Source organism: Acomys russatus, chromosome 24 (genome assembly GCF_903995435.1).
Source record: "Acomys russatus chromosome 24, mAcoRus1.1, whole genome shotgun sequence".
NCBI lineage: Eukaryota > Metazoa > Chordata > Mammalia > Rodentia > Muridae > Acomys > Acomys russatus.
Genome location: NC_067160.1, coordinates 56,214,626 through 56,242,118, shown reverse-complemented (window position 1 = coordinate 56,242,118; position 27,493 = coordinate 56,214,626). Strand labels below are relative to the sequence as shown.

At 43.1% G+C, this 27,493-nt stretch overlaps 2 protein-coding genes across 3 annotated transcripts in view; one reads left to right on the top strand and one right to left on the bottom strand.

Moving 5' to 3' along the window:
• The window catches only part of Il1rn (interleukin 1 receptor antagonist), a 225,199-nt gene that overhangs the window by 189,667 nt on the left and 8,039 nt on the right, over window positions 1-27,493 (bottom strand). The window contains exon 1 of one of the 2 annotated variants that reach the window (XM_051167021.1): window positions 23,194-23,201. The exons of the other annotated variant lie outside the window; for it this stretch is intronic. The gene's annotated coding sequence lies outside the window, so the exon portion shown is untranslated. Of the gene's footprint in view, window positions 1-23,193; window positions 23,202-27,493 lie in introns of those variants that run through there. 2 annotated transcript variants of the gene reach the window in all.
• Tbpl2 (TATA-box binding protein like 2) lies at window positions 1,895-27,253 on the top strand. Its single transcript, XM_051167013.1, has 7 exons — window positions 1,895-1,945; window positions 3,560-4,023; window positions 4,615-4,702; window positions 8,157-8,248; window positions 11,874-12,041; window positions 16,335-16,429; window positions 27,177-27,253. Exons 1-7 carry the CDS (start codon window positions 1,895-1,897, stop codon window positions 27,251-27,253), a joined length of 1,035 nt encoding a protein of 344 aa, XP_051022970.1.

Here is a 27,493-nt window from a genome sequence, read left to right as displayed (position 1 = left end):
TCAGAAAGAGAGAGAGCGCTGCACGTGACCAGCATGAGACTGGGCCCACTAGCATTCCCTCACGGGGAAATGTCTAAATTCGTGAACAAAGACATTTATCGGAATTACTTATAGAATTCTGAACGGCACAGAGGCAGCTACATCTGCAGGGAGTGCCCGCAGCATGGAGGACTCGTGAAAAACTGCAAAGTTGGCAACAAAGCCAGACACGGAAAAGGAGTGTGACATGCTTTCTGTCATACGTGGAGCCAAGAAAGCGTAGAGATGACATGAAAGTAGAAGGCTCTGTGGAGGAAAGGGAATGCAGATGGGGGAGGGGTGCATGTATGTGAACACATGCATGTGCATGTATGAAATTGCCATGACGGAATCTAGCATCTCGTATAGTTAATGTGGGCTGCACAACAACACACAGGGAACAGAGACAGGCCTCGCTAGAGGAAGAGGCCACTTCGAAGGCGATTCCTTTTTGACAGACAAATATAATTCCTTATGACCATAGAGCTGAGGTATTCATTTGCTTCTTAGATATCAAATATGTCCCACTCTCAGGCCCAAAAAAGTCACCCCGATTTCTTGGACCGTGACCCCGTCTATCTTCAGTCAGCAGTGAATAATCCTCTTAATGGCAATGTCACCCCATGCTCTGAAACTCCTCCCAAAGGGCAGCCATTTCCTTCTAGGCAGCTCAGCAAGGCCCAGCTTAGCCAGGATCCCCTCTCTTTCCTGACAATGGATTTGGAATATTAATTACAGCTTCAGAACCCCAGAGCTCCTAGGCTGTTTTTAGCTATCTGGGAGATGGGTTTGATTGGTCAGGACAGGGATTTGAGGAGCCCCCTCAGCATTTTGCCTCCTACATACTTTGCAACATAGTTGTAAATCTACTTTGAGACTAGAGAGATGGCCGAGTAGCTAAGAGTGCTAGCTGCTTTTTCAGAGTATTTGGATCTCTTAGTAATTCCAGTTCTACAGGATGCTTTGCCCATTTCTGCCTCCTTAGATACCCACATGCACACCCACATGCACAGGCACAAGCACACTCACACACAAGCACATACACCATACACACAAGGGGGGGAGGAAATATAAGTAATAAAGTAAAGTAAAATTTAGATCTATTTTAGTCAGGTTGGGCTGCCATAATAAAATGCCACGGAACTGGGCCACCAAGCCTGACACTCTGAGTTTGAGCCTTGGGTTTCTTCCACACTCTGGAAGGAGAGAACCTACTACCAAAATTTGTCCCCTGGCCATCACAGGACCACTGTAGTATGCACACGTCCATGGACAAGCCAACGAAGATAATAAATTAATATAAGAAGTAACGCACCCAGGAATCTGAGCATGATCATGCCCGCTATAATCCCAGCACTCAGGAAGCTGGGGGATATTTAAATTTGTGGCTAGCCTGAGCTACTTGAGAAGACAAGGGGGAAGGGAAAGGGAAGGAAAGAGAAAGGAAGGAAGGAAAGGAAAAGGGGGAAGAGGAAAAAGCTTTCCTTTCTCACTGGGCAGTGTGCTAACCTCACTATGCTGCTCTCCTATAGGCAAGCGCTGCAGCTGCAGGCCCAGTGATGGCGGCCCAGCACCAGTCGGAGCACCAGTCATCAAAGCTTAGCTTGGCTTGCTCCAGCCAGCCCAGCAGCCCTCCTCGTCTTCCGGGTACCAACAGCTGGGGCTTGCCTGGCTCATCAGTTGCTTCTGTGCACCTCACCTGCCTCCTAAGCTCATTCACACCAGCTGTGGAAGGCCGAGCTGGCCCCGCCTCACTGCGTGCTACCTGAGGCTCATAAAGGGCATCTGCTCCCGAAGCCAGGCAGGTTTTCACCAACTTGCCTGGACGCTGATCTCTTTGCTCGTCCCCGGCTCTACTTTGTGGGCTCTCCCCCTCATGGAGGAGGACATGTACCTCGACCTCTTCCTGGACCCGTACACCATCCAGGTGAGCCTGGTGTCTGCAACGCTGAGAAACGGAGCTGTGTTGGCCGCCTTGCGGGGATCTCTTTAAAATGCCAAATCGTCTGTAGGAGGCAGGCTGGATTACCTAGGCCCTTCACCTGAACTTGGAAGTTCATCGAGGTAACCACGGTTGCCAACAGACACCCTAGCCTTCAAGTTAGATGGCCAGGTACTGGTGGTAAATCCGCAGGCTGCCTGCCGTCTCCTTGGGTTCTTTCCACTTTTCTTAGGTCCAGGTCAGCCTCACAGCATCTGAGTTCTCAAACCAAGAGCAGACAAGTAGGCTCAAGCTGTGCCCCTGCCTCAGCTCCCCCAGTAGTTGGGAGTACAGGCCCATTCCACCATCCACGGCTTGATTTTTAGTATCCGTCTCTGTCTTTCTGTGTCTTTGTCTCTCTGTGTCTGCCCTACGCCCCTGACTCCCCACTCCCTTTGGTCTCTATGTAGCTTGGGCTGTCCTGGAACTCACTACGTAAACCAGGCTGGCTTCAGATTCACAGAGATCCACCTGCCTCTGCCTGCTAAGTGCTAGGTTTAAGGGTATAAGCCAGCACTATAAAGGCTGAGGCCAGCCTGGGCAATAATGAGACCCTATCTCCAAAATGAGACAAATGTCGATTTAAAATTATCCTCAGAATCTTATTTATCAGTCCTAAATACATATATGTATATATTTTTTACATCTTTCCTCTGATTAGAAAACAAAACAAAACAGTGCCGAATCTTTAATTTTGGTGCTGATCAGCTTATTCTACAGTGTGCTGTTATTGGGCCATAGAGATGGCTAAGTGCTTAGGAGCAAGTACCAATCTTGCAGACATCCTGGTCTCAGCTCCCAGCACCCATGTCTGTCTGTGGCTCAGGACTTTCTGCGACTTCAGGTTTAGAAAGATCGGATGTCTTCTTCTAGATTTCCCTAAGCATCTGCACTCAAGAGCACACGTCCTCCTCACACGTATACATAATGAAAAATCAATAAGAGTAAATCCTTAAAAGTTAAAATGTGAGCTTAGGACTAAAAGAGCATTTGAGTCAACTGAAGCTTATAATTAACTAACAGAGTGCATCTGCTCTTTAATTGTATAGGTGTTTTGAGTTTAGCTGCACCTGTTACACGGCGGGGGGAGGGGGGCAGGGCTAGGGACAAGGTAGCAGGCTAAAACTGAAGCAGGAAAATACTGTATGAGAAATGCTTTCTCTATTGTAGGATATACTTACAAAAGATTTATTTGTTTTAGTTTTCTGTGTATGAGCATTCTGCCTGCATGTTTGCATTTACACCATGTGCATTCCTGGTGCCCAGTGAGTGAGCCGCCCAAAAGAGGCTATCAGATTCCCTTGAATAAAGTTACAGATTGTTGAGAGCAGCCACGTGGGTCCTCTGGAAGAGCAGTCAGTGCTCTTATGGACCACGTCTCAGCTCTAGGACATATTTTTAAGCATGCTCTAACTCTGTCATAGAATCTTGTTGATTCTTTGCAGTAGGGGGCAGGGTATGAATGTAAGCAATCTACAGCCATTGCCTTCCTGCCATACTGGAATCCCACTGGGGTGAGACACTGGTGTTTTGATTTCTTTTGCTTTGCAAACTGCCTAGGATGACTTTCCTGCAGCTATGTCTCAACTGTTCAGCCCAGGAGCGCCTTTAGATGTGCACCCACTTATCCCATCCAAGGCAGAGACTGTGTTTAATTCACATCTTGGCGGAGTCAAAAAACCAGCTGGCGACTTCTCATCTGTGGATCTAAGCTTCTTACCAGATGAACTTACCCAAGAAAATAAAGACCGAGCTGGCACTGCAAACAAGCGTGAAAACAAGGAAAGTGGTGAAACTCAAGGTTGGCAAAGTCAGTTGCAGGTGCCTGGCGACCAGGGCACCGGGCTGAGCCTGAACAACAGCAGTTCACCAGAGACCCAGTCACGTCTGTGCCCCGATGGCACGGACTCCAAACTGCCCTCTCCAGAAATGCCAAACTCCAATGCTTTACCTGTGGCATCCATATTGTCTATGGCACCAATGATCCCTGTTCCAGAATTTTCTGGAATTGTGCCTCAATTACAGTAAGTGTACTTGTTTTTTAAAGTGAGGGATGCTTCTAGGGGCATAGTTTATATTTCACAATATGACAAGTACTTTCAGGATAATGGTATAAGGGGGATAATTTCAGATTGCTTATACTTCTTTAGTTCTTAATGGATTATAACTAATGACAGTCCTTACTCATAAAAGGAAGCACCAGTTCCTGGTCCCCTAAGGGGGGGGGGTCAAGATTCACAGACACATTCTTGAAAGATCTTATGGTTTATGGCAAAGTACTCACGTTGTTAAGAGTGGTAGTTAAGGCTGAGTAAACACAAAGGATATAAAATTGACTTTGATTTGCAAACCCTTTTGGGTGTTGTAGTTTCTGCTTTGAGACATCATTTTTGGTTTTGTTTTTACTATAAAATTAAGTTTTAGCTCTAACTTAAGATATGAAATTTAAGAAAATGTCATCTTAGCACACGGGGCTTACAGTTGACGAGGGACCAGTACTTTATACCTCACACTGAGAGTTTTCTTCCTAGCAAGTCCCTAAGGCAGAGTCTGAGATAAGAAGCTGGTGTTGAAACTGTACTGTTCTGACTTTGTGGGTTTACTTGTTTGTTCAGGAATGTAGTTTCTACTGCAAATTTGGCCTGTAGATTGGATCTGAGAAAAATAGCTCTGAATGCCAAAAACACAGAATATAACCCAAAGGTAAGATGCCCCAGTGCCCCTTTCAACCATTAATTTTTTCCTTAGGTTATTTTTCATTGGGTCATTTCTTTATTTTTAAAAAAGACTTATTTATTATTTATACATTATTCTACCTGCCTGTGTGACTACAAGCCAGAAGGAGTCAGATCCCTTGGAACTGGAATTACAGACAGTTGTGAACTGACATGTGGGTGCTGGGAATTGAACCTGGGTCCTCTGGAAAAGCATCCAGTGTTCTTAACCTCTCTGCCATCTCTCCAGCCCTAAAATTAAACTCTTAGTAAAAAGTTCTATTAACTCAGAAGGTTAACTATCTCATTTTTGGGATGTTATTAAAAACAGCCATTCTCAGTGCTAAATAAAACAATAATTGAGCAATCCTAATATGAGATATTTCCTTGTCATTCAAAAAGATTTTTCACTATGCCTATTTCTAGTCCAGTGGAACACTACCTTTTTTGAATTGCCATGCCATTTGTAGAATTTCTTCCTTTCTTTCTTTTCTTTCTTTTCTTTCTTTCTTTCTTTCTTTCTTTCTTTCTTTCTTTCTTTCTTTCTTTCTTTCTTTCTTCCCAATGTCTTGCTATCTAGCCCAGGCTAGGTTTGAACTCGGAATCCTTCTGCCTCCTCTTCCAAGAGCTGGGGTTCAAGGTCTGTGTAACCATACCTTGTTGAAAATACTATTTTCCTAAATGCTTCCTCACATAACTATGCTTACCTACTTACAGTTTCTTTTATACAAAAGCGAAGTTGCTTTTTAAGTAAGGCTCAAGCTTCTGTCTACTTGTGGATGGTTCGGCGATTCCCCACTTCAAGTTTTCCTCACTGTGTAGCCAAACTGGGTTCTCATGGAAATCTACCTGCTGTGCCTGCTGCCTGCTATTCAATAAAATCTGTTCTGTGTGTCTCGCCAAGAGCAGGCATCCTGTTTTCATTGGCCCATTGCTTACAGAGTTTGTATTGTTAGCCCCGTCAACGCTTAATGATTTCTCGGTGTCTGTACTTTGTAGAAGAAGGCAGGGTTTGAAGCGAGGTCCTGTACTCAGGGCACGATGATGAATGACACTTTTCTCCTACTGAAGAATAGCTTTCTGGATTCTGTGGTGGAAGATCTGACGGTGAGACGATCGATAAAGAATTGCAATGGTAGGAGAGACAGTCCATCAAATCTTCGTAGCTAGGCATTTGCTCTTGCTGACGTTTGAATTTAGTGTTTACTGTTACCTAGACACAATATGGCTTTTCCTTTTATGTGTCACATATCTGGCCAGAGTACAGATTGAAAATAACTGGTGAGGGGCTGGAGAAATGGCTCAGTGGTTAAGGGCACAGCCTGCTCTTCCAGAGGTCCTGAGTTCAATTCCCAGCAACCACATGGTGGCTCACAATCATCTATAATGTGATCTGATGCCCTCTTCTGCAGATAAAGCACTCATGTACAATAAATAAATCTTTTTAAAAAGAAAATAACTGGTGAGTCTGGGCATGGTGGCGTACACTGTATAATGCCAACACTTAGGAGGCTGAGACAGGTGTATCTCTGAATTCAAGAGCAGCTGAGTCTACACAGAGAGTCATAAAGCCGCTCAGGGTGACATAATGAGACCCTGTCTCAAAAAAACAAAAGCAAAAGAAACCAAAATAGGTAGTGTACCCCTATAGTGCCAACACTTGAGAGGTTGGGGCAGAGCGCTGTTTGCCTGGAATCAGATAGTGAGGATGTGTATATTTTTCCACTCTCCTTCATTGCCCACCCCTCCCCCACACTTTAAAGAGTAGCAGAAAGGGCTACATTTTAGTATGCACAGGAAAAGCAATAGTGAGGGCTTATCAACTCTCAAATTGTACTTGTGTACAATTTATGATCTTTTTCAGTAGCTGGCCCTAACAAGAGGTGTCTTTCATGGGACCCACTCTTAAGTCATTTCTGGCTCAATGGGTAAAGGGAAGTTGGAGAAGAGAGTGCAGGACAGTAAAAGGTCATTTAGTGTCATGTGATATGATGGGCTGACTGGTGTCAAGTGCTTTAGTGTCCTTGAAGGGTTTACCAATGAGCAGGCCTGAGGACACACACTGAGAAGAATTGTGAAGGCTGGAACACAAGGAAACAGATTTTCCCCTTAGTTTTGAGCATGTCTGTCATTATGTTTTGTTCCGTATCTTAGTTACCTTGGTGCGGTCTAGAGTCTTGCAACAGCGTACGTGATAGATAGCATCTTTTATTTTCTGTGGTGGGTTTGGGTTTGTCTTGAAATAGGATTTGGCCATGTAGCTTCAGGCTTTCTTAAACTTGGAATCCTCATGCCTCAGTTTCCCAAGTGCTGGGACTATAGGCACGTAACAGCATATTGAACTCTTTTTTGTTTTGAGACAAGATCTCGTGTATCCCAAACTGGCCTCATATTTTATATGCTGCCAAGGATGATCCCCGTCTCCACATCCACACTACTGGGGTTCCAGGTGTGCGCCACCAAATGTGGGTGGCTCTTTGCTGGGAATCCAACTTAGGCCTTGCTTTGTGTGTGCTGGGCAAGCGCTCTGCCAAGGAGACCAATCCTCAGACTCTTACTTAAAAAAAAAAAGGAGTCTTTTAAGAGAAAACGGAAGTGTGCTAATGCAAGCCTAACAACCGTGGTTTTACCAAGTTCTGATAATGTTGGAGTTACTTAACTTTTTGTGTATTAAATGGGGCAACAACGAACTGAAGTTAGTCTTGTTATGTGTATAAATAAAAGAAATATAACAGGCACTCTGTTTTTTTTTTTATTAAGCTTATTTATTTATTCACCGTACATCTTAACTGTAGCCCCCTCTCTCCTTTTCTCTTAGTCTCACCCTCATGCCCTCCCCTCACCCCCTGCTTCTCAGAAAAGGGGAGCACCCCCACCACTCCCACCCCCTGTATCATCACACCCAGCACAACTAGTCTCACCGCAACTGAGCACATCCTCTTCCGCTGAGGCCAGTTAAGGCAGCCCCACTAGGGGGCAGTGATCCCATAGCAGGCAACATGGTCTGTGTCAGAAACAGCCCCCACTCCACCCTTATGAAGACCAAGCTGCTCATCAGTTACATACATGTAGGGGCCCAGGTCTGGACCTAGTTGGTGCTTCAGTCTCTGTAAGCACCCTAGGTTAGTTGACTCTGATGGTCTTCTTGTGGAGTAGTTCTTCTCCTTCCCCCCTACGCTTTCACAAGGCTTCCCAAGCTCCACCACACGTCTGGCTAGGAGTCTCAGCATCTGTTTTGAGCTGATTTATCTGTTACTTTCAAAGTATAAAATGACATTTTGTGATTATAATTTGTGTTAATAAGGAAAGAACAGACCAAGATATGGCTTGGTTTCTCACCCGATTTCAATGTCCTCAAGATTTTCATATATAGCCCGGCTTTCCAGCAGGGCTAGTGGTAACTCCCAGTAGAGACTAATTCTAACATTGGCTTTGGTTTGCAGAGGTTTGCTGCAGTGATAATGAGGATTCGAGAGCCAAGGACCACAGCTCTCATATTTAGCTCTGGGAAACTGGTCTGTACAGGAGCTAAAAGGTATGAAGATGCCATTTCCAACCCTACCCTACAGGCAACTCGCTGTGTAAGGAAAGAGCATAGCGTTTGTGTCAAGGCTCATAGTAAGAACATTTTTCACTGCCAAACAGTTAATATGGCATTAAAAGTTCTTAGTCTTAACTTACAATACGAAGCTACATTCCATACTTAATAGCCCTCAATGTTTGGTTAAGGTTCAGTGAACTTCATTATAAGAACTTGCTTTTAGCACGCGTGCGTGCGTGCGCGCGCGCACACACACACACACACGTTATATATCTAATATATACATTATACATGTCTATATATATTTTATACACACATTTATGTAACATATGTTAAAAACAGGTACGTACAGATGCGCCTTCTGCAGTCATGACAAGATGTCATAAACCTAGGGGCGCTGTGGATTTTCTTCATTGCAGATAAGATGGTAGAACTTTCTAAATGGGACATTTTTTAAGCATTCACTCAGGAGGGGTCTCTGAAAAGATTCATCTTTTCTGGGCCTCCTGCAGAGGAAGTCCCAGCTGATGTTTGCTTTTTCACCATAAAGTTGGTAGGGAAGCTGGTGCCCTCCCTGCATCAAATGGACAACAACGCCCCTGCTGAGCGGTGGCGTAAATCCTCAGCTACAGAGGCACAAATAGTTCATTTCTTCCTATGAACATGGGCTGCCAATATGCTTATTTATAATTTGCTAAATGTATTGGAAAAACTTGCATTGATTAAGTGTATATTTTTATGATTAGCGAGATTAAACATATCTTTATAAGCATGTAAAGTGTCTACTATGTCATTTGCCAAGTGTTTTGGAGGTATTTGTCTTTTGTTAACGGACTTTTGTATTTTAAGTATTTTGCAATTTTATGCTGCAGATACTTTTTCACATTACTATTTATCATGTTCTAAAGGAGGTTTTTAAAATGCAAATTTGCTGGTACATAATCAGTTGATTCTTTTTTTTCCCCTTTGATCATTTGGAATCTTCTTTGGAAACTATTCCCCTTGTAGAACAGAATATATAATATATAATATATAATATATAATATATAATATATAATATATAATATATATTATATAATGTTCTACAAGGGGAATGTAGGATACACACACACACACACACACACACACACACACACACACACATAGAGACACACACACACACATATCAATATGTTTGTAGCCTTTTTTCATGTCTTATAGTATATTGAGAGAAAAGGCAGTGGTTCTTAACCTTCTCAATACTGTGACCCCAATCATAAAATTATTTTTGTTGCTACTGTAGAACTGTAATTTTGCTACTGTTATGAATCATAATGTAAATATTTTTGTAGATAGACATTTTCCGAAGGGGTCATGACCCACAAGTTGAGAACTGCTAGTCTAGACCATGCTCTGACTGAAGGAATCACCCTGTACCTCACTGGGGTGACCCCTGGTCATTGTGGCTATTTAGAGCTGTAAATGATTAAAGTAATTGCATAGAGCAGGTCCACAATTTTATTTCCGTGTTAAATACTTTTTTCTCAAACCACTAGTCAGTATTGAATGTATCCTGGCACCATGCTCTTGAGTGTTCCCATTGAGTTCTTTGCAGGTATCTAAATGAGCCAGTGGGCTTTCTATTCTACTTGTCTATAAATCTCTGGTTTTAGAAACCTCTGCTCCAAAGTAATCACAGGACAGCTGTGCAAGGTCTGTGCAGGATTAATTTTTCCCCCCAGTATGGTATAAAACTTAATAAATATTTAGTAAGTCACAAAGTAAGACTATATACACATGTATATAGCTATGTATGCATGAACATACATGGGTGTAGTGTCATGGCATGTACTTGATTGGGGAACAGGCGAAATTGTAATTTCATTATCTAATTTTTAAAAAACTGTGCTCATATTACGTACATTGTGAATATCCATTTGAATTTGGCTTCCAAATTCAGATAGTAACAGTGATTCCAGGTAGAAGCACAGGGAAACTGAATCTAGTTGGCTCTTGAGCTGTGGTTCATAATGAGTTGTGAGCGTTTGGTTCATACAAGAGACAGGAGCATTATTGTCCAAACTCTATCCAAACCTATTTTCTGTAATGATAAGAAGGAAGTATCCACGTTTTTAAAAGGAATATTGCAGAAGGTAAATTTTAAATAATTCTTACCACCAATGATGAGACTTTAGGGTTTTACATCTATTTTCTATTTGTTTGTGCAGTGATGTAGGCTCTGAGCTGAGGTTAAAATAGGAACCCAAAAGTGAAATTTACAGTGAAGTAAGCCTCCCTTTATAAAATGTCTTTATTCCATTGCTAACTTGTGACGTGGTCTTGCCAAGCCTGGAGTTAGATCAGGGCCTGAGAGAAACAAGAATAAGTGAACTGAAGGGCAGGGATGCCATTCGTCTAAGAGGGCAGCGAGGGATTAAAGCCGAGACTCCAACACCTCCCTTTGTCCAGGCAAGCTAAGCCTAGTTGGCTTCTCTTTTAGGAACTGTTGATTTACAACTTGAAGACAGGGACACCCTAGGAGGAGAGCTTTGTGCCCTTGCTTCAGTCACCAGGTGTGGTCTCTGTCCAGCAGCCCCTGATGCTCACTGTGGTTGGCACAGGGGAAGAAGGTCAGTAAGATTAAAGGCTCAAGTCTCAGGGCTGCACCTTTTGGAGGAAGTAGCTCCAAGTTCGAATGCATTCCCTCCTCACGCTGAGCATGCTGAGTCTATAGCAGTTGGTTGAGAAAGCTGAGAAAAACTGGGCAAGTTTAAGGAATTGAAATTTGTTTTTGACAATTTGTCTTATAAAGACCTAAGTCTATGCTACTCACGCGGCACATATCTTTCTTTTTTTCTTTTTCTTTTGTGTGTGTGTGTGTGTGTGTGTGTGTGTTCATTTTTTTTGTGTGTGTGTGTCTTTTTTTTTTTTTTTTTTTTTTTTTTTTGGTTGGTGTTCCTGTATTAATGGCTCACACACTTTTAGATCAGGGCAGTTCTTGGGCTATAGTGAGAACTGGAAGGCTGTGGACCTCAGATGCGAGTGTCTTGTGTGTCAGTGGTCAACCCTGGGTCATGGCTCCTCTGATGAGACTTTTAGGTCTGAGGGCGCACTTTGACAAGTGATGAAGTGGTTAGGTTTTCAAGTAACACTGAAAACAAGTAAAAGAGAGGCACCTTCTAGATGAGAGATGACCCACCAAGGTTTCTGGGGTTTGGCTTAGTTCAACAACTAACTGTTCATTGGATCAGGCCTTTGGCAAGCCACTGTAGACAGAGCTGTGGGAGGGAGGTCCTTCTTGTAAAGCTTTACTTGTTTTTCTTTTCTTTTTGTAACTCTGGGGACCAAGCCCAGAGCCTTGCACATGTTAGGCAAGTGAGGTCGCTGGACCACGGTGCAGCCTACAGTCTCACAGGTACATTTATAGATGCACATGGGCTGCAAACACCACAGAAACAGTGGAGGAGTCACAGTGAATGCCATTGGTCAACCAGGTGTGACGATGTATCCCTGTAATCTCTGCACTTGGGAGATGAAGCAGAAAGATTGCTGGAGAGCTGCCCGGTAACCTGGGCTGAAGAGCCGGGCTAGCTTAGGAAACAACCAAAACTGCCTTTAAACCATGTTTTCACCTCCCCAGTGAAGAGGAGTCTCGGCTGGCAGCAAGAAAGTATGCTCGCGTGGTGCAGAAGCTCGGGTTCCCCGCCAGATTCCTCAGTTTCAAAGTTCAGAACGTGGTTGGAAGCTGCGATGTGAAATTTCCCATCAGGCTGGAGATTTTGGCACTAACCCATCCGCAGTTTAGTAGGTATGATGCTTATTAAACTATAGCAGACAGAAAATTAAGGATGCGAATACAAGACAGCTTTCAGAGAAAGTGACCATTTACAAAAAAAAAAAAAAAAAAAAAAAAAAGAGGAGGAGTCAGGTAGCTGAATGGATCACAGTGCTGTGCCCAAGTTATCAAAAAGTTACAGAGTCTGGGCCAGTGCCTTGAAATTGTGGTTCTCATAGCAAAATTGCATGGTGATCACTTGGGCACCTCTAACCCACATCTCTTGCCAGCTCCACCAGGAGAGACTTAGCTTGCAGTCCTGCAATGTTCATACCCAAAGTTGGTGCCGCTGGCTGGAAGCTGTCTGTATTTAGGCCCACCAACTGGTTAAATTTTTAAAATAGGCCCAAGGGGCTTCGGAGATGGCAGTGGGAGAAGTGAGGGGGTGAGGCTGATAGCTGGAGGGTAGAGAAAGACCCTGAGGAGGGAAAGATGGCTGTGGCATAGCCTGGGAGCGTGCACCTGTCTAGTTGTGTTTATTAGGAAAGGGACATCTTTGTGTAGCTGTAACTGCCACAGCAATGATCTATTTACAGTAGTCCTGTTTAAAGGGAGCATTCTAGCCTTCCTGGCTTCTTTAATCCTAATCTCCACATCCAGAGTGGCTCCCTGTCCTCAGCTCAGCCCTCCGAGAGGATGGCTCAGGCTTCAGAGAGGACAGCCTCCACCCCTGGATCCACACCGGGGCCAAAGCCTAACATAGAACGGCAGGTGCTTTTCCGTTCTCTTGATGAGTTCAGGGTCATTCCAACCTTTTACTGCCTTTGGGGGTGAAAGGTGAGTGTTCAGTCAGATGGGTAAGGTGCTGTGGGTAAGCTTCATTAGCTTTCCTTTCAGACCCAACCCCAACAGAAGTTTAAAATGAAAGGACCTCCCCTCCCCTCCCCTCTCCTCCCCTCGCCTCGCCTCGCCTCCCCTCCCCTCCCCCTCTTTCCCCTTTCCTGTCTTCCATCTCCTCCCCCTCCTCCTCTCTCCTCCTCCTTCCCCCTCCTCCTGTCTTCCATCTCCTCCCCCTCCTCCCCCTCCTGCCCTCTCCTGCCCTCTCCTCCTCCTCTCTCTCCTCTCCTCTCTTCCTCCTCTTTTCTCCTCTCCTCTTCTCTCTCCTCCTCCTCCTCCTCCTCCTTTTTCTCCTCCTCCTCTCTCTTTCTTTTCTTGAGAGAGGGTGTCATTGTGTAGCCCTGGCTGTCCTGGAACTCACTTTGTAGACCAGACTGGTTTTGAACTCACAGAGCTCCATCTGCCTCACCCTCCCCGATTGGTAGGAATAAAGGTGTATGCCCCCACACCTGGCTTAGTCTGGATTTTTCTTAACTGCCAAACTATAGTACATTTGTATATCTTGCTTGGACAGTGCTTTCATCTTCCTCCTATTTTTTTCCTCTTCTACATAACTTGCTTATTGAGTGGCTATGATGTCTGTCACACTTTTTTTATTTTTCAGAAGTGAGTTTTGTGGACAGCTTCCTTCCTCCCTCATGCAATGTACATTTACCTCTGAGTGCGTTTTCTTCTTCATCCTGGGGTAATTCGTAGATTTAGGAATACTGTATTTTTAAATATGTGAATACAACCGCCTTCGCACCCAGACTCTTGAGTCACAGGTCTGCAGTCTCCCTTCTCAGAACACATGGGTGAGCGCCACCTCAACTCAAAGCACAGCTGAGGTAGACTCCTTATTTCTCTTTCAGGCCACTCGGGGCTCAGCATGTCGTGTGCAAGTCCCCTTCTCAACAACATACAGGGAGATTGCAAAAGTGACAGCCAAAGTCACTTGTCATCATTTTCGCTTTCTGAAAAATGAAACCGCCAAGAGAGCAAGATCAGAGCTAGCAGCCTGGCTTTTATGTTCTTGAAGCGGCCCACACTAGTCTTGTGTTCCCAGGTTTATGAACTCAGTCATTTTTTTTTGTTGTTGTTGTGTCTGGCTGGAAAGTGTACTTTATATTCCAGACACTGTCTGTTTTAGTCTCATTTTGGCTTCCCTCAGAAGCACACCATCAGGCCCAGGTCCACAGGATATGGGTCTCGACACCAGTGTGTGTGTGTGTGTGTGTGTGTGTGTGTGTGTGTGTTGCTTGCGGGGAAACAACACACCTATCAGTCATTATCATCAGATCAATATCTAACGCAGGCGTGTCCCGGTTTTGTATTTCGTTTCGAAATCAGGTCTGGCTATGTCATCCAGGCTAGTCTCACCCTAATAGCAATCCTCTTGTCTCAGGCTCCTGAGTGGTGTGATGCACTAAGGAGGTCATGCTAGGATGCAGAAGCATGCACCACCATGCCCAGGGTGTTGAACACAGTGCCTCACGTGTCTTTGGCAAGTGCTGTATCGCTGAGCTACTTCACCATAGTTTCTCCCTTGCTACCTTCTCTACAAATCTATGCCAGAATCATCTTTATAGCATCCTATGAGCATCGCTGCTTCAGTGTTAAACTGAAAAGATATGCTAATAAATAAATGCTTAAGGGTCTAAAATCCAGATGAGTAATGTGTACTAGATGGTAAGGTAGCTACCCATGTGGCCTTAGTTCCTTGCCCATGTGGAGTTCGCTGACTAAAAGACAAACTGTCAGTGTTAGTCTTGAACTGTGACAATCACTGTGGAGCTAAGACTCTTCCGTGTGCTATGGGACTCTGAACTGGGCACTTTGAGTTGCTGTGGATCTGAAGTGTCAGAAAAATCCTTCTGGAAGGACGATACTGTAAGACGCTTCAAGGTCGAATGGGCCAAGAAGTCATCAGGCGTTTGAAATTCATCATCTACTGGATGGTCTCTGCCCTCTTTTGTTTACACTGACACACAGAATGGATAATACACTTCTGATTAGGGGTTCATTGTGTTTGTCACTTTAAAGACATGGCTTTAGAAGTGACCTCCGTACTCTTCAGGACAATCATCTCCTTGCTGTGATCACTTTTCTGTTTCCAGCAAGGGCTTCTACACTTTTATTGGTTGAAGAACTACAGTCGCTTGTCAGTGTGGTCTGGTTCATCTCTATGCACGAAAGCTAAGGGTATCCCTAGTGTACCATTTTTTCACATCTTATCTTTCTTATACTTCTTCTTCATGAGCCACTGCTCTGGGAACAGTTGTATTTTTGTGCAATAGCTTACCTCTGAGTGGACATCTCAACCATCTCTATGGCTCTGTGCTCTTCTCTGGGATGGGATGTGGAGACATGGCTCTTAAGCCCTATACTTTGCTCCACTGAGGTCCAGCATAGGTTTCTAGTAAATCTTAGTGATTTGCTACTTATGGGAACAAAATTTGAACTTTACATGTTTACAAGTAGCTGTAGTCTTAAGCTTCTTTTACTTTTTATTTGCTAAAAAAATTGCAATTTACTAATTCACACAAAATGTGCTAATTATTGGGAACTTGGAAATTCTGAAAAACCATTTATATACTATTAGTAAGGTTTAGTTCAGTGGTAAAAGGTGGAGAATGTTTAATAAGTGAGATCTTCAAGTGTCAAATCTGATGCTGAAAGTTAATTTCAGTTTCTTATCATCTAGGGTGGCTGACAAATGGGAAAAACAATAATCAAAAGTTACCTCAAAAGTGGGTCATGGTGGCATCTGCCTGAAACCCTAGCATTCAGGAAGTGGAGGCTGGAAGGCCACAAGCTCAAGGGCAGCCTGGGCTGTGCATAGAAAGTGCTAGACCAGTCTTAGAAACATACAAGGAGACCCTGTGTAAGACGCTGATAAAGCTGGGAGCAGTGATACACACCCGTATCCCCAGCACTCGGGGAGGCAAGGGGGGTCTCTGTGAGTTCAAGGCCAGCCTGGTCTCCAAAGTGAGTCGAGGACAGCCAAGGCTACACAAAGAATCCCTGTCTTGAAACAGAAAGATAGAAGGAAAAGAAGAACAAAAAGAAAATAAAACTTAATCATTCTTGAGACGGTCTCATGATGTAGCCCAGACTTGTCTTAAATTCTCAGTCCTTCCTTGGCCTCCAGAGTGCTGGGCTTTACAGCCATGTGCCACCAGACTCTTGTTTCTGAATGTCTTGTGTCTTCAGGCAGGGTAAGGGTTGTAGCCCAGTGTCACAGGACTTGCCTAAATGTGTGAGGTTCTGGGTTTAATCCTAGCATGGGAAGTCTACACTCAAGACACTGCTGTGGCTGAGAAAGCTCAAATGTTTTTAGTAAAATGGCACCCGTTTACAACTGTGACATGAAGTTTAATGTGTGGTACCTTGAATGTTCTGGAAAGTAGTGAGTAGCGGTGCTACCCATCACTTCTTGTGTCTCGACAGTTATGAACCTGAGCTGTTCCCTGGCCTTATTTATAAGATGGTAAAACCGCAGGTTGTGTTGCTCATCTTTACATCGGGAAAAGTTGTGTTGACAGGTAAGTCCTAAGGTTACTCTGCTCCATAACATGGAAAGCTACGTGCATGCTTCGCTCTGTCTTCTAAAAGGCGTTTCCTCCATAACAGGTAATTTTTTTTTTTCTATGCCAGGGAAGAGAAAAGGGAGAATACACTACCTTCGGATCTCAATTCTTAAAATTCATATTACTTGCCATCCTGCCTTATTATCAGCCACTATCACACATGCAACTGAACTTGCTACTTCAGTCTCTTCGGGGGGGGGGGGGCTTTTTAATAAAGCTGCACGATGTTCTAATGCAGAGATCGACACACTTCTTTGTAAAGGGCCAAACATGAAATATTTAGACTCTGTGGCCCTAAGAGTCTCTGCGGTAACTGGCCTCATAGAGAGGATCTGGCCTGTGAATTACTTGTCTATGGTTAAAGGGTCACGCATTAGTACTCTTTTTATTTTCTCCAAATCACTTAAAGATGTAGAAGTCATTCTTGGGCTGTGAGCTCGACACGTGCAGTCAGTCACTGGCTTTGCCAGCTGCCTTACATTTCCTGACTTCCGTTCTATCAGGTTGCTGAATAAACCTGTCTCTCCATTGCCAGATCCTTCTGTGTTCCTTTGTGATTGTTACTTATAAATTGGACAAACATTTGACTGTTTTGATTGAGAGCTATTAGTGTGAGTGCTCAGAAGTCGAACTGTTGTTTAAGCATATTACTGTTTTCAAAGTTCTTAGCATAAATCACAAAGCTCTTTAACAGGCATCTACAGTATTTTCTCCTATATCAAACCTTTCTTCCACGCAGTGTATCTGAACATCTCTAACCAAACTTCCAGCAGCATTTTAAAACTTGTACTGAACGCTGGGTGTGGTGGACCTTGTCTTTAGTTCAGGCCCTTGGTAGCAGAAGTAAGCAAATCTCCACAAGGAAGTCGTCAGCACGGCCTCATAGTTCCAGCCCACCAAGCAGAATTACATAGCAAGACACACCCCTCTCTGCAACACAGAACTTGGATAGTTCAAGTCATTGTATTGCTGGTTGCTGTGTCCATTGGCTAAGATACGGAGACGAATTCATGAATCTGGTGTAATTATTGTTATTTAACTGGACTATGAGGCTAAGTTTTCCTTTGATGCCTGTACGTCAGTAAGGAAGTGTTGGATGGGGACTGGGACAGAGTCATAGGGAATAGGGTTTGCTTAGAATGTAAAAGACCCCGGGTCTGATCCCCAGCCCCACAACTAGTACTAATGTGACAAGAATCTTGTTTTAGTATGTGGGAACCAGCACAGGTGGGACAAGCTCGGTTGATGGCTTCCAATGTAAAGGAGTGAGCACTGGCTCCATGTCTCCCTGATAGCTGCTGCTTTATGATGTCGGTAACTTCAATTTCCTGGTCCTTGATTCTCCCATTTACAAAATAAGGAAAATATACACTATTATAACAGATATATTTTTTTTCTGTGATGTAAAATACTGACTGGGTTTCTGCTTCCCAGGGGTCTCCAGGTGGCATGCCCTTCATGAAGGTTTGTTTTTCATTACTTAATTTTTCATTTACTTTACATCCTGATTTGAACTCCCTCTCCCTCCTCTCTTCCCAGACCCTACCTCTCTGCTCCCCTATGTCCCCTCCCTTTCTCCTCAGAGAAGGGGAGACCTCCCATGGATATCAACTCGCCTTGGCACATCACCCGGTCATAGGACTGGGTGCATCTTCTGTTGTGGATAGATGAGGGCATCTGGTTAGGGGAAAGGGTTACAAAGGCAGGCAACAGAGTCAGAGACCACTCCTGCTCCTTCTGTTAGAGGTCCCACATAAGGACCAAGCTGCATATCTGTTACACATGTATAGGGGGGCCATGCATGCTCTCTGGCTGGTAGTTGAGTCACCGTGAGCTCCTATGGGCCCAGGTTAGTTGATTGTGTAGGTATTCTTGTGGTGTATGTGAGTTCTCTCATTCCTTCAGTCCTTCCTTCTCATCTTCTGTAAGATTGTCCAGGCTCCATCTAATGCTTGACTATGGGTCTCTGCGTCTGTTTCCATCAACTGCCAGGTAAAGCCTCTCAGTGACAGTTATGCTAGCCTCCTGTCTGCAAGCATATCAAGGTGTTGTTAATATTGTCAGGGGTGGGCTATTTCTCATGGTATGAGACTATTTGGGCTAGTCCCTCAATTTCTGATACTTGTTTTTCCCTGTACCTCTTCTAGGCGGGAAAAATTGTGAGTTGAAGGTTTTGTGGCTGGGATGGTATTCCCATGCCTCCACTGGAAGTCTTGCCTGGCTACAGGAAGTGTCCATCTCATGTTCTATATACCCTATTGCTAGACGTCTTAGCTACCATCACCCTCGTAGAGTCCTAGGATTTTCCATTGTCTTAGATTTCTAGCTTGTTCCAAAGATACCCTCCAACGGATTCCAGTTCTGCCATCCTCCCCACACTTGATCCCTCCCCTCCCCCTTCCCACTGCCTCCCATGCAGTTCCCTTTCTCCACCCACTCCATTTCCTCCTCGGCGAGATTGAAGCATCCTCCCTTGGGCCCTACTTGTTACCTGGCTTCTTTGGGTCTGTGGATTATACTTACTGTACTTCATGGCTAAGTGAGCACAATTTAATTTATAAGTGAGCACAAAGCATGTTTGTCTTCTTGGGTCTGGGTGACCTTACTCAGGATCTTTTCTAGTTCCATCCATTTGCCTGCACATTTCATGATGTCATTGTTTTTTAATATCCATGGGATATTCCATTGTATAAATGTGCCGCATTTATTTTATCTATTCTTCAGTTGGGGGACATCTAGTTTTTTTCTAGTTTCTGGCTATTACAAATAAAGCTGCTATAAACATAGTTGAGCAAATGTCTTTGCGGTAAGGTGGACCATCTTTTGGGTGTATGTCCAGGAGTGGTATGGCTGGGTCTTGAATTTTTTTTTCTCAGAAAATTCCTAATTTTGATTGATTTCCACCAGATTGATTTCCAAAGTAGCTGTACAAGTTTGTACTTCCCCCAGCAATGGAGGAGCACTCCCTTTGCTCCACATCCTGGCCAGCATGAGCTGTGGCTTGAGTTTTTTTTTTTTTTTTTTTTTTTATCTTAGCACTGTGTCCTGTGTTAGATGGAATCTCAGAGCTGTTTTGCTTTGCACTTCCATGATGATTAAGGATGTCGAGCATTTCTTTAAGTGCTTCTTGCCCATTACAGATTCCTCTGTTGAGAATTCTCTGTATAGCTCTGTGACTCATTTTAAAGTTGGGTTGTCTGGTTTGCTGCCACCTAATTTCTTGAACTCCTTCTATATTTTGCATATCATCCCCCTTTCGGATGTAGGGTTAGTGAAGATGCTTTCCCATTCTGCTGGCTGCTATTTTGTCCTATTGACAGTGCTGTTTGCCTTCCAGAAGCTTTTACATTTTATGAGGTCCCATTTATTAATTGTTTATTTTAGAGCCTGAGCGGTTGGTGTTCTGTTCGGGAAATTGTCTCCTGTGCCAATGTGTTCAAGGCTCTTTCCCAGTACCTTTTCTATCAGATTTTGTGATTCCAGTTTCATGTTGAGGTCTTTGATCCACTTGGGTCTGAGTTTTGTGCAGGGTGATAGATATGGATCTATTTGCATTCTTCTACATGCAGACATCCAGTTAGATGAGCACCATTTGTTGAAGATGCTTTCTTTGTTCTGTTGTATAGTTTTGGCTACTTTGTCAAAAGTCAAGTATCCAGAGGTGTGTGAATTTACCTTTGGGTCTTCAATTTGATTCCATTGATCAGCCTATCTGTTTTTATGCCAATACCATGAGGTTTTTTTTTTTGTTTTGTTTTGTTTTTTGTTTTTGTTTTTTTATTTATTTATTACGATTGCTCTATAGTACAGCTTGAGATCAGGAATGATAAAAAAATTATTTTATTGTATAGGATTGTTTTAGCTATCCTGGGTCTTTTTTGCTTTGTTTTGTTTTTCCATATGAAGTTGAGACTTGTTCTTTCAAGGTCTGTAAAGAATTGTATTGGGATTTTTTTCTATTTTATTTTTTATTTTTTTCATTTATTTATTTAATCACTTTACAGCCTTTTCCCATCCCCTCCTCCTCTTCTCCCAGTCCCACCTTCATGCCTCCCCCCAACTCCCCCTCTCCTTCTTCTCAGGGAGGCCCCTAAGGGACACCCTGGCATCTCAAGTAGAAGCAAGATTAAATGTCTTCTTTCCTACTGAGGCCTGACAAGGCCATCCAGCTCAGGGAAAGGGATACAGAGGTAGGCAACAGAGCCAGAGATAGCTCTTACTCCATCGTTAGGGAACCCACATGTTGCCCAGCTGTCTATCTGCTACATATGTGGGGTAAGTCTAGGTCTAGTCTATACATGTTTTTGGGTTGGTGGCTCAATCTCTGTGAGCCCCCATGGACCCAGGTTTGTTTACTCTGCAGGTCTTCTTGTGGTGTCCTTGATCCCTGTAGGTCCCTCTATCCTTCCATAAGACTCCCTGAGCTCAGTCTTTTGTTTGGCTGTGGGTCTCCGCATTTGTTTCCATCATCTGCTAGCTGATGCCTCTCAGAAGACGGTTATGTTAGGCTCCTGGCCGGAAGCATAGCAGAATATCATTAATAGTGACAGGGTCTGGCTCTCTGCCTTGGGATGGGTTTCAAGTTGGGCTAGTCATGATGCAATTTGCAGGTAGATGGATGGAACTAGAAAAGATCGTCCCTAGTGAGGGAATCCAGAGTCAGAAAGACAGTAATGGTATGTACTCACTTAAAAGTGGATAAAATCCATAAAGTAAGGATAACCATGCTACAATCTTCAGACCCAAAAAAGCTAAGTAGCAAGGAGGGCTCAAGGGAGGATGTTTGAATTTCACTCAGAAGAGGAAATAAAAGAGGCATATGGAGTAGATGGAGGGAGGGAACTTGGTTGGAGAGGGAGTGAGGAGATTAACAAGGATTGGGACCAGACGTGGGGAGACCAGGAGTGGGGGTATGTAGACAGTACTGGTAAAGAGAACAGAAATCAGTGGGGGGCATCTCTGGGATGGAAAAGGCTCCCAGGAGTCTATGGGGTGACCCTAGCTGGGACTCATAACAGTGGGGGTTAAGGAGCCTGAAGTGGCCACTTCCTATATCTAAGTGGGACTTCTAGTGGAGCAAGGGGGGCACAAACCCATCCCTAAAACCTTTGACCCAAAGTTTGTCTTGCATGCAAGAAGTATATGGATTAAAATAAAATAGGGATTGGGGGAATGGCAAACAAATGACTGGTCCAGCTTGTGTTGGGATTTTGATGGGTATTGCACTGAATCTGTAGATGGCTTTTGGCAAGATGACCACTTTTGCTATGTTGATCCCACTGATCCAAGAACATGGGAGTTCTTCCTGTCTTTGGATAGCTTCTTCAATTTTTTTCCCTTCAGACTTGAAGTTCTTGTCATAGAGGTCCTCCACTTGCTTGGTTAGATTTATACCATAATATTTTATATTGTTTTTGGCTGTAAAGAAGGATGTTGTTTCCCTAATGTCTTCTTTAGCCTGCTAATCATTTTTATAAAGGAGCGGTACTGATCTAGCTACATGCCGGAAGATGTTTATCAGCTGTAAGAGTTCTCTGGTAATTTTTTGGGTCATTTATGTACACCATCATATCATTTGCAAATAGTGATATTTTGGGTTCTTCCTTTCAGTTTTGTATCCCTTTGATCATCTTTAGTTGTCTTATTACTCTAGCTAAAACTATGTTGACTAGCTATGGAGAGAGTGGGCAGCCTTGTCTTGTGCCTCATTTTAGTAGAATTGCATTAAAATTGTCTCCATTTAACTTGATGTTGGCAGTCGGCTTGATGAATATTGCCTTTATGTATTTAGGTATGTGCCTTGTATCCCTGATCTCTCCAAGACTTTCATCATGAACTGTAGAATTTTGTCAAAAGCTTTTTCACCATCTAATGAGATGATCATTTTTAAAAATTTAGTTTGCTTATATGGTAGATTACATTGATGGATTTTTCATATGTTGAACCACCCCTGCATACCTGGGTGAAGCCTACTTGATCATGGTGGATGATGTATTTGATACGTTCTTGGACTCAGTGTGCAAGTATTGAGTCTTTGTATGGTTTAGGTGTCAGGGTGACTGTGGCCTCATAGAATGAGTTTGGCAATGTTCCTTCTGTTTATATTTTGTGGGATAGTTTGAGGAGTATTGTTGTTAGCTCTCTTTGAAAGTCTGGTAGAGTTTTGTGATAAAACCATATGGTCTCTTGTTTTTTTGGTTAGAGACTTAATGACTGCTTCTATTTCCTTAGGGGTTATATGCCTATTTAAATTGTTTCCCTGATCTTGATTTAACTTTGGTAAGTGCTGTATATCAAGAAAATCATCCACTTCCTTTAGATTTTCCAATTTTGTGGAGGAGAGGTTTTTGAAGTAAGACCTAATGATTCTTTAGATTTCTTTTGTGTCTGTTGTTATGTCCCCTGTTTCATTTTTGACTTTTAATATTTGGTAACTGTCTCTGCATTTTAGTTAGTTTGGCTAAGTGTTTGTCTATCTCATTTTTTCTCAAAGAACCAGCTTTTGGTTTCATTGATTCTTTGTATTGTCCTTGTATTGTTTTCTTTGTTTTTAACATATCGGTTTCAGCTTTGTGTTTAGTTACTTCCTGCTACCTAATGCTCTTGAGTGTGTTTGCTTCTTTTTGTTCTAGAGCTTTTAGGTGTGTTGTTAAGTTGCTAGTATAGTATCTCTCCCGGTTCTTTATGAAGCCACTTAGTGCTATGAACTTTCCCCTTTGCACTGCTTTCATTGTGTCCTATAATTTTGAGTATGTTGTTCCTTCACTTCCATTGAATTCTCGAAAGTCTTTAATTTCTTCCTTGAACTAGTGGTCATTGAGTAGAGAGCTGTTCAGTTTCCATGAGTTTGTAGGCTTTCTGTTGTTTCTGTTGTTGTTGAAGTCCAGCTTTAATCCATGGTGGTCTGATAAGACACAAGGTCTTATTTCAGTTTTCTTGTATCTGTTGAGGCTTGCATTGTGGCCAAGTGTATGATCAATTTTGGAGAAGGTTCCACGAGGTGCCAAGAAGAAGGTATATTCTTTTGTGTTTGGGTTAAATGTTCTGTAAATATCTGTTAGGTCCATTTGATCCATATTTCTCTGTTTAGTTTCTCTCTCAGTGACCTGCCCATTAGTAAGAGTGTGGTGTCAAAGTCTCTTACTGTTAGTATGTGGGGTTTGAATATGTTATGTAAGCTTTTGTATGATATGATACTTGGCCCTTTTCCCTTGAGGGTTTTAATATTCTTTCTTTCTTCTGTATATTTAGTGTTTTGATTATTATGTGGCAGGAAGATTTTGTCTTTGGTCCAATCTATTTGTTGTTCTATAAGCTTCTTATATATTTATAGGCATCTCTTTCTTTAGGTTGGGGACATTTTCTTCTATGTTTGTTGATATTTTCTGGGCCTTTGAGCTGGAAATCTCTTTTGCCTATTATTCTTAGGTTTTTTATTTTCATAGTGTTCCAAATTTCCTGCATTTTTTGTGTTAGAAACTTTTTAGATTTAACATTTTCTTTCACCAATGTATCCGTTTTTTTCTATCGTATCTTCCATGCCTGACACTCTCTCTTCCATCTCTTATATTCTGTTAGTGATGTTTATGTCTGTAGTTTCTGTTCTCTTACCTAGGTTTTCTACTTCCAGGATTCCATCAGTTTGTACTTTCTTTATTGCTTCTATTTCCGTTTTCAGGCCTTGAACAGTTTTATTCACTTTCTTCAACTGTTTGACTATACTCTCCTGTATTTAAAGGATTTATTCATTTCCTCTTTAAAGGCCCCTATCATCTTCATAAGATTTGATTTAAGGCCATTTTCTTGTGCTCCAGCTATGTTGGGATATTCAGGGCTTGCTGTAAGATAGCTGGGTTCTGGTGGTGCTGTATTTCCCTGGCTCTTGTTGATTGTGTTCTTATGTTTGCCTTTAGCCATCTGGCTGTTCCTGGTGTTGGGAGCCCTCCAATAATGCAGACAAAGTTGTGAACCAGAAAATGAAGCCCAGGGGAGCATGTGCAATTTACTGGCTACTGGGAGTGCTTTAGGGGGACTGGTGGGCAGGGGATTGGGAGGCAGTGGTGGCCTTGTCTGGTGGTCCTTGATGGCAACAGGCCTCCAGAAATGCAGGCAGTGCTATGGGCTTGTTGTCTCTGATGGCAGCAGGCCTCTGGGAAACACAGATAGAGCTGGCAGTCCCTGTCAGCAGCAGACCTATTGCTCTTCATGTTTGAATACAAGGTTTTTAGGGATAGTGATTTATATAAAGTCTTATGGAAAAAGCAAAGCAGTGTTTATCCCAAATGCCAGACCTGGATTTCGTGTTTCTCAAGGAAGTGTAAAATAATGTCTTGCCCTTGGGTCTTCTTCATTGTTCATGTATGCATCACCCATCCTATGGCATTCTCTGATGGTGAGAAGTCTATTCCAGATACAGGTATCTGAGGTGAGATGTTTGTCATTAACCTTGTACTTTTGGTACCCCCATTTCCCTGTTTGGTTTACACCAAACTGATCTATTTGGAACGTACTAAACTCTGGTGAGACTTGGAGGAATTTCCACCTCAAAGGTACAGAGTTTCTCTTATCCATTAGTAATGTACTCACTTCCTCATTCTGCCTTCTTTCAGGATGCAGACTCACAAATTACGAAGTCTTTACCAAGGAATAAATACAATTTTGCCATGAGCAGTCAAAAATAAATTAGACTTACAAGGCTTCTTCGTTACTACTCTAACATTTAAAAAAAAAATGAAATTCACAAAACAAACTTAACCACCTGAATGTGGACCACACAGGGCATTTAGTACATTTTGTATTCTGCAATGTGGCTATACCATTGCTTCTAGTTCTACAACATTTCCATGGCTCCAAATACATCCCTGTATCATTGAGCAGTCTTCCATGTTCTTCAGCAGCCACCAGTGTCTGTTGTCTTCATGAATTTACCTATTTTGGATATTTCATCTAAATATAGCCATTCTTGCCTTGGAGTGAGTGTGTGTGTGTGTGTGTGTGTGTGTGTGTGTGTACCTAGCCTTTTCCCGTTGTTGAGACATGTCCAAATTTTGTCCTCTACATGGCTGAGTAATACTCTTGTGTACGTACACTGATATTTTTATCCACAGTTGGCCATACAAGCTGTTTCCATCTCTTCGTTACTATGACTGCTGTGGCAATTCCAGTCTGCACTGTATCCCTGTCTTTGGTTTTGTGAGGGGGTTTACCCCAGTGGAATTGCCTGGTCGTGTGGTGATTCCTTAGCTTTTGAGGAACACCCCAACTTGGGAGGTAAACCCAGTTTTTACATTCCCTCCATCAGGGCAGAGGCTGCTGAACTTTCACATCCTAACTACCCGTTGGTTTTTTACTTGATCACAGCGTTACAGCTCATCCATGACGCTGCATTCTGGTTCTTCTCCCTCTTTAGGTCTGGAGCTAAGTCAAACAATCACTCTCTGCTACCCTTTTCTCTTCCTTCTAGCTCCACATCTCTTAAGGAAGGGCCCTATCACTCCAGATCTTTCAAGTTATTTACATACTCACAGGCTGTTGCCTTGTTTTTGAAACAGGGTTGGCTGTGTAGCTCAGGATGGCTTTGAACTCACGATTCCCCTGCTTCAGCTTTCCAGGTGATGGATCTTTTTTTTTTTTGTTTGTTTTTTTTTGTTTTGTTTTCAAGACAGGGTTTCTCTGTGTAGCCTTGGCCATCCTGGACTCACTTTGTAGACCAGGCTGGCCTCGAACTCACAGCGATCCGCCTGCCTCTGCCTCCCGAGTGCTGGAATTAAAGGCGTGCACCACCACGCCCAGCTTCAGGTGATGGATCTTATCATGCGTTGGGTGCTAAGAGATTTTTTATTATTTCTTCCACTAAGCTCCTTTCTTCTTAGCTTTCTGCCCACCAATACATCAGATATTTGTCGTTCCTATTTAGCTGAAGCCCCACACTCACATAAAAGCCGGTCCATAGTCCTCACTGGGGTGTACGTCTCCTGTCTGCTGTTGAAGGTGGAGAGTGTGGTGATTGATATTTGTTGGTGAGAGATGAGTAGGGACTGACTGACACTTCTCAAGGGAGAGGGTCTAATCTGTTTTTAGTGCTGTATGTCCATATCAGCCATATCATAGTTCACAATTGCTGACAGCTATGATCCAAAATAAAAGCAGTATAAATTTGCTCTATAAATGTTTCCTATGTGTTAACATTGGAATCTCCTTAAATGACTCTACCTCATCCGTACAATAAAAAGAGGATACTAACCAGAAATAAGTAGATCCAAGGCAGTCATTTTAGCTGGTAGCTAGGTCATGGGGTGCTGGGGATGTCACTCTTAGGTCACTTACAGTATAGTCCATCTGTATTTCTACTGAGTCCTGTATGACTGAAGACAACCACTGCCCTAAGCCATGTGTTTGTGGGAGGGTATGGCTATAGTGCCCCTCCTTCAATTCTTTCCTGTGTTAGGAAGAATTGCCACTTCCTGGAAACAAGCAAAGAGGTATCATCTTAAAACCATCACAAAAGCCAGGCATCCTTTTAATCTCAGTGCTGGGAGGCAGACACAGATGGATCTGTGCTGAGGCCACCTTGGCCTGTTTAGCTGGACCATTTCCCAAAATAAACGAGACGACAACTGAACATGGCGAAATGAAATTTTAGCATTAAAATGTTGGTGGTGTTCTGATGTTAAACATCATATACACTTTGATGTCTTTACAGGTGCCAAAGAGCGTTCTGCGATCTACGAAGCATTTGAAAACATGTATCCTATTCTAGAAAGTGTTAAGAAAGTCTGAGGGCATCACTGGGCTTCTGGGAACAATCTGGACACGTGCTGAAGCACAGCAGAGAGAGAGAGAGAGCTGCTGTATTTTACACATGGCTCTAGACATCTCCCATGCTTTCTAGCAGCCACTGACCTGTTATTATGCTAATGGGTTATGGTTTTTTTCCTTGTTTGGAAATAAGCTATGTATCCAAAGTGCAATTTGATTTATTGCATGATGGTTTTGCATGATGGGTTTATTGGCCCCCGA